The 13,104-nt window shown below is 37.8% G+C and overlaps 1 protein-coding gene across 4 annotated transcripts in view; it reads left to right on the forward strand.

The window, feature by feature from the left end:
- Positions 1 to 13,104, forward strand: part of FBXL2 (F-box and leucine rich repeat protein 2) — a 134,893-nt gene that overhangs the window by 20,919 nt on the left and 100,870 nt on the right. For all 4 annotated transcript variants that reach the window (XR_008422656.1, XM_053904082.1, XM_053904084.1 and 1 more), the window contains one exon: positions 12,513 to 12,574. Coding sequence is in view for 3 of the 4 variants with exons in the window: in XM_053904082.1 (XP_053760057.1) it covers positions 12,513 to 12,574 (62 nt within the window). In the remaining variant the exon portion in view is untranslated. The remainder of the gene's footprint in view (positions 1 to 12,512; positions 12,575 to 13,104) is intronic.

The following is a 13,104-nucleotide window of genomic DNA, read 5'->3' on the forward strand; positions in this document are numbered from 1 at the left end:
TATTATGTTGAGGTACATTTCTTCTGTACCCACTCTTTTGAGAGCTTTTATCATAAATGGATGTTAGTTTTTTCAGGTGCTTTTTCTGTACCTTTTTAGATGATCATATGATAATTATCGTCCATTTTGTTAATGTGACTTCTCACATTGATTTGTGGGTGTTGCATCCCTGGAATCCTACTTGATTGTGGTGTATGATCCTTTTAATGTATTAGTGAATGCAGTTTGTTGGGGATTTTTGCATTTACGTTCATCAGGGATATTGGCTTGTAATTTTCTTGTGGCATCCTTGTCTGGTTTTGGTATCAGGGTAATGCTGGCTTTGTAAAATGAGCTTGGAAATGTTCTCTTTTCTATTTTTTGGCAGAACTTGAGAAGGATTGATATTAATTATTTCCGTTTTGATAGAATCCACCAATGAAGCCATCTGATCTGGGGTTTTTGTTTGTTGGGAGTTGTCTGATTTAATCTCCTAACTAGTAGGGAGTCTGTTCAGATTTTCTGTATTTTTGTGATTCAGTCTTGGCAGGTTGCATATTTCTAGGATTTTATCATTTGTTTTACGTTGTCCAGTTTGTTGGCATATAGTTGTTAATAATCTCATATTTCTTTGTATTTCTGTGGTATCCATTGTAACATCTCTTTCATTTGTGATTATATTTGCATCTCTTTTTTTTTCCTGATGGTGAGCTTGGTTAGAGGTTAACTTATCTTTTCAAAGAAACAGCTCTTGGGGCGCCTGGGTGGCTCAGTTGGTTAAGTGTCCAACGCAGCTCAGGTCATGATCTCATGGTTCGTAGGTTTGAGCCCCACGTCAGGCTCAGTGCTGACAGCTCAGAGCCTGGAGCCTGCTTCAGATTCTGTGTCTTCCTCTCTCTCTGTCCTTCCCCTGCTTGCATTCTGTCTCTCTCAAGAATAAATAAACATTTAAAAAATATTTTAAATCAAGGAAACAGCTCTTAGTTTCATTGAACTTTGTAAATTACTGTTTTTTACGTACAATATCTGACATGAAATAACATTATGGACATGCAAAGAAATAAAATATCAGGAGAAGAGATAAGAGAAACAAAGTCAGTGAAGGTCCAGATGTTGAACATGAACAGAAGATATTAGCAGGAAAATGGAAAACTATAAAAAGAACCAAAATGAAAAATGTGTCAGTTACAGTATTCACTTGATGGCCGTAATAGTAGACTGGACACAGTCAGCAAACCCCCAGCGAGATAAATACAAAGAAATCTAAACTTAGGCAAGTCATAGTCAAGTTGTTAAAAACCAGAGATTTTTATAAAGGTAGAAAAGAAATAATACATAAATGGAAACAATAATATGAATGACAGCTGACATCTTTTCAGAAAAAATGCAGACCAGAGGACAATGGTATAACTTTTCAAAGTGATTTTTTTTTTTTTTTTTTTAAGGCACACATGCTCACTTGGAATTCTATATTTAGGAAAATGTCTTTAAAATGCAATAAAAATAAAGGTATTTTCTGGGAGACAAAACCAAAGACAATTTGTCTATAGCAGACCTATATAATAAGAAACATTAAAAGAAGTATTTCGGTGATGAAGGGAAGTGATAATAAAAGAAGCTTAGATCTGAAGGAAGGAGTGAATTACACTAGGAAGGTAAATGTAAGATTAAATGATTAAAACATACGATCAAAAGATTATGCCTGCATAAAGCAAAAATAATAGCAATGTATTGGATACTTAGTGTAAGAAGTAATATATATAACTATAAATGCAAAACATATGAGGAAATTAAGTTTGTGGTAAGTTAAAGATGCACTTTATAAACACTGGAGCAAACATTAAAAAAAGATACGCAGCCGTGAGCCACAGCTGAATCCACACACTAAAGGAAATTGAATAATACTGCTTTACCAAAAATTAGTCATGAAAGCAGGAACAAAGTACAAGACAAATGGAAGATAAATATCAAGATGGTAGACAAAATGAATCAAATCAAAAAGTACATTAAATATAAGCAAGCCATATACTCCAGTTAAAAGTTAGCAGTTGTCCAACTGGATAAAATAGCACGGCTCAACTATGTGCTGCATGTAAGAGGCACTTTATTTTTTTAAGTTTATTAATTTTGAATGAGTGAGCATGAGCAGGGGCAGGGCAGAGAGGAGGACAGAGAGAATCCCAAGAAGTCTCCAGGCTGACAGTGCAGAGCCCGACATGGAGCTCAGTCTCATGACCATGAGATCATGACCTGAGCCAAAATCAAGAGTCGGATGCTCAACCGACTGAGCCACCCAGGCACGCCTGTAAGAAACACTTTAAATATAAAGGCACACCAAGTGTTCATCAATGGATTAATGGATAAAAATGGTATGAGATACAAATATAGATATATCACATAATGGAATATCATTCAGCCATTAAAAAGAATGAAGTCTTGCCATTTGCAACAACATGGCTGGAGCTAGAGAGTATAATACTAAGCAAAATAGGTCAGAGAAAGACAAACACCATATGATTTCAGTCATATGTAGAATTTAAGAAACAAAACAGATGAACAAAGGAAAAAAGAAGGAGACAAACCAAGAAACAGACTCTTAGCTATAGAGAACAAATTGATAGTTACTAGAGGGAACATAGGGGGATGGGTGAAATAGGTAATGGGGATTAAAGAGTGCACTTAACATGATGAGCACTGAGTAATGTATAGAATTGTTGAATCACTAAATTGTACACATAGAATTAATATAATACAATAAACTATGCTGGAATTAAAAAAGTAAAACAATGTGATTGTGTGTGTGTGTGTGTGTGTAATTACAGTAAGTGATAAACCACACTTATTGTGGTGAGCTTTTGTAATACATGTAATTCTCAAATCACTGTCTTACACCTGAAACTCGTATCTCTTTAAAAGATAAGAGTTTTTGTTTTTAATGGAGTACTGTGACTCTTAACAAAAATATTACTGAGGAGGACCAAAGATGGTGGTGGAGTAGGAGGACCCTAGGCTTTTCTCGTCCCATGGACGCAACTAGATAATTATAAAATCATCCTAAATACTGCCAGAAATTGGCCTGAAGACTGATAGAACAAACTCTACAACTAAAGGGAGAGAAGAGACCACTTTGAAGAAGGTAGGAAGTGCAGAGACGTGGTTTAAGGGTGAAATGGATCACCAGTGCTTTAGAGGAGAGGGAGCAGTGGTCGTGGAGAAGGACAAGAGAGAGAAGAGAACACATGGAGAACAGTTCCCCAAAGCCATTGGTTTGGAAAATGAGAGGGGTGGAATCGAGTGAATTATTGCAACCAGTAGGGCTTAAAGTCTGGAGTTTTAAAGTTCAGTGGGCTTGGCTGGGATAGAGCCAGGAGGGCACTGCCCTGCTCCTGGAGAGAAGGCAGGCAAACATCTGGGGGCAGACAGTGTGGAAAGAGCAATCTGAAGAACGCTTAGGTCACACAGTGGGGAGATTATTCACTTGTCTCGGAGAGTGTCTCTGGGAGATAACGTACACAGAGATGCCTCTGCAGGGACAGGGGAGCTGGCTGGTGCCATTTACCTCCCCCACCCCTCACAAACAGAGCATAAACACAGAGCCACTGGTAGGAGGCAGTGCAGTGCTGACACTGGCTGGCTAACTTGCTTACACCAAGCCCCAGCTCCTCCAGCGCTGTGGTAGGACTGCCCTTCTTAGTCTGGCTTGATTCAGTCCCAGTGTGGTGGGCCCCTCTCCCGGAAGACCAGCACAAATCATATCTTCCAACCAGAGAGTTCTTCAAGGCCTCAGTTCTAGTGGAAGTAGCATCAGGTCTCATTTAACAAGCAGACCAGAGCACACTTAGTTAAAACTCGCCACATTCAGGCCAGAGACCCGACACTGCCCACAGCAGGCAAGGAGAGCCTCTGTAGGTGAGTAGCCTGAAGGATAGAGCAGCCAAAACACAACAGCAGAATGCACGCAGCATATACCAGAGACACTCTCTGAAGCACCAGGCCCTGGCCACTATATGACCTCTTCTTCATAAGACCATTACTTTCAGGAACAGGAGATATAACTGGCTTTTCTAATACAGAGAAGAAGGCAGAGATTTCTACAAAATGCCAGGATGGAGGAATTTATCCCAAATGAAAGAATAAGATAAGGCCGTGGCCAGAGACTAAGTGAAACATACATGAATAACATGCCTGATGGAGAATTTAGCGCATCAATCATAAGGATACTCACTGGGCTTGAGAAAAGAATAAAAGATGTCAATGAGACCAGTTCCTCAGAGGTAAAAGAGTTAAATAAGAAACAGATGAAGAATGCAATAAGTGAAATTGGAAACAGGCTTGATGCAATGAATAGCAGAGAAACGAATTAGTGACCTAGAAGACAAAATAATGGAAAATAATGAAGCTGAGCAAAAGAGAGAAAGAAGAGCTATGCAACATGAGAATAGACTTAGGGAACTCAGTGACTCCATCGAAGGTAATAACATATAGGAGTTCCAGAGAGAGAGAAAAGGGGGAAGATTATTTATTTCAAGAAATAATAGCAGAAAACCTCCATGATCTGGGAGAGGAAACAGACAGCCAAATCCAAGAGGCCCAGAGGACTCCCAACAAAATCAACAAAAGCAGGCCAACACAGACCTGTGGTAATTAAATTTGCAAAATTTAGTGATCAAGGAACCATTGTGGAAGAGAATATACTTGGTATGATTTCAGTCTTCTTGAATTTGTAATATTTGTTATGTCTCTTTTTATGTGATTTAAACAGGTGATTTTTTTGTGTGTACTTGAAAATGTATTGTATTCTCTCTTTTTTTTAAGGATGGAATGTTTTATATATACATATATACAATATATAATATATAATATGTATTATACATATAATTATACATATATTACATATTATATTATGTATATGATATATAATATATTATATAATATAATATGCATATATTATATATTATATACATATAATATATAATATATAATTATATATATTGTATATATGCATCAAGTAAGAAATGTCCATGTTGAAAAAAAATAACTTTAACTGAGGGTACTCATTAATATCAGAGGGGAAGTAAGTAGGGGGATGGGTAAAATAGGTGAAGGGTATTAAAAGTACACTTTTGATGAGCACTGAGTAATGATATATAGAACTGTTGAAGCACTATATTGTATACCTGAAACTAATACAACACCATGTGTTAACTATATTGGATTTAAGTTAAAATCTTAATTAAAAAATAATAAAAGGGGTACTTGGCTGGCTCAGTTGGTAGAGCATGTAGCTCTTGATCTTGGGGTTGTGAGTTTGAGCCCCATGTTGGGTGTAGAGTTTACTTAATTAAAAAAAACATTAAACATTTTCTTTAACGCTTATTCATTTTTGAGAGACAGAGACAGAGTGTGAGCAAGGGAGGGGCAGAGAGAGAGGGAGATACAGAATCCAAAGCAGGCTCTAGGCTCCAAGCTGTCAGCACAGAGCCCGACACAGGGCTTGAATTCATGAAACGTGAGATCATGACCTAAGCTGAAGTTGGATACTTAACCGACTGAGCCCCTCAGGTGCCCCAATTTAAAAAATTTTTAATAAAACATGAAAAATATTAAAGAAGTAGATTAATTGAACACTAAGAAATATTGTTTGGTTGCTTTAAAGATCTATATAACATGTCTTTCACAACAAATATAAAACTTTGAATCTATAGAAATAATCTAGAAGATTTTATTGTATATTCAGGAATGTTATATACTAAAATGGCCACAACAACACAGCATAGGGAATATAGTCATATTCTTGTAATATACGTCATGTTGTAATGGCATTGTATGGTGACAGATGGCAGCTGCAGTTGTGGTGAGCAAAGCATAGCATATAGAGAAGTTGAATCATTTTGTTGTATACCTAAAACTAATGTCACATTGTATGTTAGTTATACTCAAAAAAGTTTTTAAAAATAAAAAACAAAATGGACCCTAAGTTTGAAAACACACACACACACACACACACACACACACACACACACACACACACACAAAGCCACAGATTGCAAGTATAAAAGGATGAAAAAGATGCAAAAATCAGAAGAAATCTGGTGTTGCGGTATTAATATCAGTCAAAGTAGATTTTGGGGCAAGGATAATTTCTAGAAAGAAAGGACATTTCATAATGCTTAAGGGTTAATTCATTAGACATACATAATAATCTTAAATGTATATGAACCTAACAAAGCTTCAGAATATATGAAGCAAAACTCAGCAGAATCCAAGGTGGAAAGAAACAAATCTACAATCATAGTTTTAAATAACACCTCTCTCTTACTAATTGATAGAAGTTGAGGATCAAGAAAACTCAGTAAGGATATAAAAGATTTGAACATCACTACCAGTCATCTTGACATAATTCACATTTATCTAATGATTTACTTCAGAATATAGAAATAGCAAAATGGTAAAAGTAAGTCCCTCTTTAATAGTAATCACTTTAAATGTGAAAGTATTAAGTATAAAAGTGATCATTATATTTTGATAATTCCTCAAGAAGTTATAATAATTATAAGCATATATGCACCAAACAACAGAGCCCCAAAGTATGTGCAGCAAACTGACAGAATTAAAGGAAGAAGTAGACAGTTCTACGATAATAGTTGGAGATTTCACAGTCATCATCATAATTATTATTTGTTGAGCACTCTCTATTTGCCTGGACTGTTCTAGCCATTTTATGTATATGAATGCATTTAACTCACAGCATCCCTTGTGGCAGGTTCCATTCCCCATTTTAAAAAGAAGAAATCATGGCATAGAAAAATGACATACCCAAGGTAACAAAGGAGTATGTGGCAGAACCTGGATGATAGATTCTGTAAATTAAACTTGGTTCTTAGAGATGTTCTATTCAAACCTCCCACTGAAAGAGGGATCTTTTTCTTCAGCATTCCTGGTTCCGTGATCCATGGGAGCACTGTGGATAGAGCATCACTGCTTGAAAGAGTAAAACATTCTAGTATGGGCTATTCTAATTGCTAGACAGTTCTTTCCTATGCTGAGTTGAAATCTTGTAACTTCGGTTTACTCGTCTTTGTAATAACAGAAAATAAGCCCATCCTTCTATCAGCTATTGAGGTACGTGAAGATTGTCATGGTGTCATTCACCACCATCCTCAACACCACTTGGACATGTCAATACCAGACTTTCAGTGACAGGGCAGTTAGATGGCAGATCAGTAAGTAGATAGAAGACTTGAACAACGCTATAAACCAAATAGACTTGCTGGAGATATATAGAACATTCCACCCAACAACAGCAGAATACGTATTCTTCTCAAGTGCACAAGGAACCTATTCCTTTTTTTTTTTTTTAATGTTTGTTTACTTTTGAGAGAGAGACAGAGTGTGAATGGGGGAGGGGCAGAGAAAGAGACACAGAATCTGAAGCAGGCTCCAGGCTCCGAGCTGTCAGCACAGAGCCTGATGTGGGGCTCAAACCCACAAACCATGAGATCGTGACCTGAGCCGAAGGTGGGCACATAACCGACTGAGCCACCTAGGCACCCTGGAACCTGTTCCTATTCCTATAGAACTTATCCTGTTCTCCAGGGTAGATCTTATGTTAGGCCACAAATATAGTTTCAAAAGATTGACATCAGAGAACTCTGACCACAATAGAATGAAGCCAGAGATAAAAAATAAAAAAGAAGGAAAAGTGGAAAATTCAAATGTGTTGGAATTGAACAGCACACTCTTATACAACAAATGCGTGAAGAAATAGAAAGGATTTTAGAAAATAATTTGAGGTGAATGGAAATGAAAACAACATATCAAAACTTATGAGATGCAGTTAAAGCAGGGATCACAGGGAAATTTAGAGTTGTAAATGCCTACATTAAAAAGAAAGGGGGCACCTGGGTGGCTCAGTTGGTTAAGCATCCAACTCATGATTTCAGCTCACGTCATGATCTCACAGTGTATGGGATTGAGCCCTGCATCAGACTCTGAACTGACAGCACGTAGCCTGCTTGGGGTTCTCTCTCCCTCTCTCTCTCTGTCCCTCCCCTGCTCACATACCCCTGATCAAGGTATCTCTCTCTCTCAAATAAATAAACATAAAAAAAAAAAAACAGGAAAGATTTCATATCAATAACCTAACTTTCCATTTCAAGGAACTAGTAAAAGGTAAATTATCTGGTTAACACAGTGCTTAATGGGGCTTGGAATACAACAGGCACTTAATAAATGTTAGTATCTCACTGTCAGAAGGTGGAGGCGGGTCAGATTGAGAAGATTCTCCAGACTGAGAAGTCACTTTAACGTGAAAATCAAAGCAAACCACTCCATGCCACTTATACAGAGTTTTGTTCAGGGTCCCTTATTGACAGGGTATGGGGCCAGCAGGTGGAGGGAGGATCCAGGGCGCTGCACCGCCATTCTCCACGCAGCTCGGACCTCAGCCCTTATCGAACAAGGGGCATGGTGGTGTGGCCACAGGGTAGTTATGTAAAGTGAGTGCCAGTTACCTTCTGCACACCAGTCATCTCTACTAGTTATCTGACGCGGCGCCGTCTCTGTGCCGGGGGGAGAACAAGACGGGGGGCCAGTGGCGGAGTCTGTGTGGTCAGCACTCCTGTACGCACATACACATCGCTCAGACTGATCGTTCAAAGTACGTTGCAAATGAATGTAGGATACTATTTACAGCACTTCCTACTTCTGCAGTTTGCCTTGATGGATTAGGACACGTGGGTGTTCTAAACAATGAGAATTCATGATAGCCTCGCTTTGAGTTTCATGGAGGAAGACTTTATTAATTATAAGGGCAAGGGAATATAAAGAACTAAACAACTGTAGTGAACATATAGAGAGAGAGACGTATAGAGAAGAACAAAGAAAGTTTGTTTACTACATCAAATTGGATACATACAGTATGCACCCTTCTGGCTGGGGAAGCCCCATGGTAAACAGCCCGGCTGGGGTCCCGATTGCGTGTCCTGGGAAGAGTGTCCTCCCCTGAGGTGAGACTTCCAACTAGCTATTCCTGCCAGGGCAGTCGATACACTATCCGCGTGTGATTTGTGGCTAGTTATTATGTTTGCTTATATGCAGTCCTGAGCGAGCTATTTTTTCTCTGTTTCTTTTATAGTATCTTGCAATCTTAAGGGTGTTTGCATATTCCTCTTCCCTCCCTGATCCATCCCAGGGGGCCAGCTTGGTCTGGCTCAAGGAGGAATGTGAGGCATATTAATCCCTCGTGGCATCAGGAACAGAGGGGCCAATTCTGACCCCTAGAAAAATACAGAGTCCAAGCCCACAAGCCCACCAAGCCCCCCATGATGGCATATCATGGCTCTGGGCAGAAATGCATGACAAGTCACATAAACAGCTTCTAAAAAAGTGGGTTTTTAAATCCATATTTTAAATTCAGATATTATAGGGGCGCCTGGGTGGCTCAGTCGGTTGAGCGTCCGACTCTGGCTCAGGTCGTGATCTCGCAGTCTGTGTGTTCGAGCCCTGCATCGGGCTCTGTGCTGACAGCTCAGAGCCTGGAGCCTGCTTCGGATTCTGTGTCTCCCCCTGTCTCTGCCCCTCCCCTGCTCATGCTCTGTCTCTCTCGGTCTCAAAAATAAATAAAAACATTAAAAAACATTTTAAAAAATAGAGATATTATACACGTGCTGTGAATTTCACCCATTTAAAACGTACAGTCCCGTGTATTTTAGTATATTCACCAAGTTGTGTCTTTGTCACAAGTGTCTAATTCAAGAACGTTTTTGTAACTCGAAAAAGAAACTCCATACCCATCAACGGTCACGCTAGTCTTAGTTGACCACTGATCTATGTTCTTTCTCCATGGATATGCCTTTTCTGGATGTTTAACGTAAATGAAATCTACAATGTGTGGCCTTTTGTGTATGTCGTTTTTCACGTAGCACAGTATTTTCAAGGATCGTTCCTGTTGTAGTATGTCAGTACTCTGTTCCTTTTATTGCTGAATAATTTTCCATTGTGTGAATATACCACATTTTGTTTATCCATTTATTAGCTGTTAACATCTGGATTGTGTTCACTTTTTTTTTGACTTATTATGAGTAGTGCTGCTGTGAACATTCACGTGCCAGTTTGTGTGCGGAAACGTGTTTTTGTTTCTGTTAGGTAGGTACCTGTGATTGGAATTGCTGATTTATATGGTAGCTGTATGTTTAACCTTTGAAGAACTGCTGGACTGTTTTCCAACGTGGTTGCACCATTTTATGTTCCAGTTTCTCCACATTCTTGCCATTATTGTTTTATTTTAGCCACCCTTGTGGCTGTGAAGTATCTCCTTGTGGTTTTCATTTGCCCTTCCCTAGTGACTAATTATGCTTAACTTATTTTTATGTGCTTATTGGCATTTGCAGATCTTCTTTGCAGAAATGTCTATTCAGATCTCACGCCCATTTTTTTTTTTTTTTTGAGAGAGAGAGAGTGCGAATGCACACGTGAGCGGAGGAAGGGAGAAGGAGAGGGAGAGAGAGACTCTTAAGCAGGCTCTGCTCAGGATGAGATCATGACTTGAGCTGAGATTCAAGAGTCAGATGCTTAACTGACTAAGCCACCCAGGTGCCCATCATGCCCATTTTTAACTGGTTTATTTTTCTTTTTGTTCAATTGTGAGAGTTCTTTGTATATTCTAGATGTAATTCTCTTATCAGATATGTGATTTGAAGACATTTTTTTTCCTATTTTATGCATTGTCTTTTCGCTTTCTCAGTGATGCCCTGTGAAGCACAAAAGTTTTTTAATTTTGATGAAGTCAAATTTATCTATTTTTTCTTTGATTGCATATACTTTTGGTGTCATATCTACAAAACCATTACATACAAAACCATTACATGCATACAGGTCACCAAGATTTATGCTTATGTTTTCTTTTAAGGGGTATAGTTTTAGCTCTTATATATTTTTTTAGCTCTTTGATCTATATCAAGTTAATTTTTTAATATAATGTGAGGTCGACATTATATTTTTATTGCATGCAGACACCAGTTGTCCTGACACCATTTGTTGAAATACTGTTTATCCCCCATTGAATTATCCTAATGCCCTGTCCAAAACCAATTGCCCGTAAATATAAGGGTTTCTTTCTTGACTATTAATTCCATTCCATTGATCTATATTTCTATCCTAGGCCAATACCATGATATTTCAATTACTATAGCTTTATCATAAGTTTTAAAATCAGGAAGTGTGAGTCCTCCAACTTTGCTTCCCTTTTCAAGATTATCTTGGCTCTTTTGCGACCCTTGCATTTCCATATGAATCTTAGGATCAACTCTTTAATTAAAAAAAAAAAAGACAGCTGGAATTTTGATAGAGATTTCATTAAATCTGTGGATTAATTTGAGAAATGTTGCTAACTTAACACTCTCAAATCTTCCAGTTTGTGAACGTGAGATGTGTTTTGCTTGTTGTCTTTAATTTCTCTGAACAGCGGTTTTTGTGTGAATTTTCAATAGATGTCTTGCATTTCTTTAGTTAAATTTATTCCTAAATATTTTACTCTTTTGATGCTGCTGTAAATGAGATTGTTTTAATTTCGTTTTCAGGGGGGCACCTGGGTGGTTCATTCAGTTGAGCATCTGATTCTTGATTTCAGTTCAGGTCATGATCCCAGGGTTGGGGGGAGCAAGCCCCAAGTAGGGCTCTGCACTGAGTGTGGAGCCTGCTTGAGATTTTCTCTCTCTCCCCCTCTGTCCCTCTCTTCCACTCGCATTCTCTTTCTCTTTAAAATAAAATAAAACTAAAAGAATGTTTAATTTCATTTTCAGGTTCATTGCTAATACAATTTATTTTTATTTTTTAATGTGTGGGTTTTTTTCATTTTTTGTGGGTTTTTTTTTTTTTTTTGAGAGAGAGAGAGAGAGAGAGAGAGAGAGAGAGAGAACAAGCGGGGAAGAGGCAGAGAGAGAGGGAGATAACAGAATCCGAAGTAGGCTCCAGTCTCTGAACTGTCAGCACAGAGCCGGATGCGGGGCTTGAACTCATGAACCGCCAAGATCATGACCTGAGCAGAAGTCAGACACTTAACCGACTGTGCCACCCAGGCGCCCCTACAATTTATTTTTATATAAAAATAGTACATATTTGTATATTCTGTAACCGTGCTAAACTCCTTGATTGTTTCTAATGGTTTTTTGTGAATTTCTTAGACTTTTCTATATACGGGATCAAGTCATCTGTGAATAGAAGCTATTTACTTCTTCCTTTCGAATCAGGGTGTCTTTTATTTATTTTTCTTACCTAAGAGCCTTGGCTAGAACTTCTAATACAATGTAGCATAGAAATTGCTGCCTTGCATTTTTATGAAATGGTGATAGGGTGTAAATTCTTTTATATCCATTAATATTAAAGTGTGGTGACTTCATGAAATTAGTGTCATCGTATCTGTAGGACAGTAATTGGGACTGTTATGATCTAAAAAACATGTGAGCTGTTTTTTGTTTTTTTTTTTAGTTGAGAAACACTTTAACAATGTCTGTGTTTTTTTCTTTTTCTTTTAGGTTTTCTCAAATAACGATGAAGGCCTTATTAACAAAAAGTTACCCAAAGAACTTCTCTTAAGGTAAATGTAGATAAACTTTAAAGAATTCAGATTTGATTCAGTCATCAAGTTCCAAGACAATCTTCTTTCTCACTATGAGTCCATAGCATAGAAAAACAGACAGAATTAGCCTAACTGACTTTTTGTTTTTGTTTTATAGAATGCTGTTCAGCTTGTTGTTAAATTTTACTTGGTCTAATCCAGAATGTACTAAGTATGTACATAGCATTGGTCTGGATTCTTTTTGTAATGTGGTAAGTATTGTAATAACCTTCAGTAGGTGCCACTGTTTTGGTATCAGTAGATGTTCTCAATGTAGTCAATTATGTGAGGAGAGATGATTATTAAGGTTATGAGCTCCTGAAGTCACAGGCATTTGGATGTTTTCTAATCAATTTTAAAATAAGTATGGTCAAAATTTTGAGTGCTTAGAATTCTGTCAGTCCAAATATTGCTATATTTTTATCCACTTGATGAAAATTATGTGCTAAGTGGCAGTACTATAAAATATGGTTTTTGTCCTGTTTTTCTGGCATCACAATATACAGTAA

This window comes from Panthera pardus, unplaced genomic scaffold (assembly GCF_024362965.1).
Source record: "Panthera pardus isolate Hobbes unplaced genomic scaffold, ASM2436296v1 HiC_scaffold_16, whole genome shotgun sequence".
In the NCBI taxonomy this organism is placed as follows: Eukaryota; Metazoa; Chordata; class Mammalia; order Carnivora; family Felidae; genus Panthera; species Panthera pardus.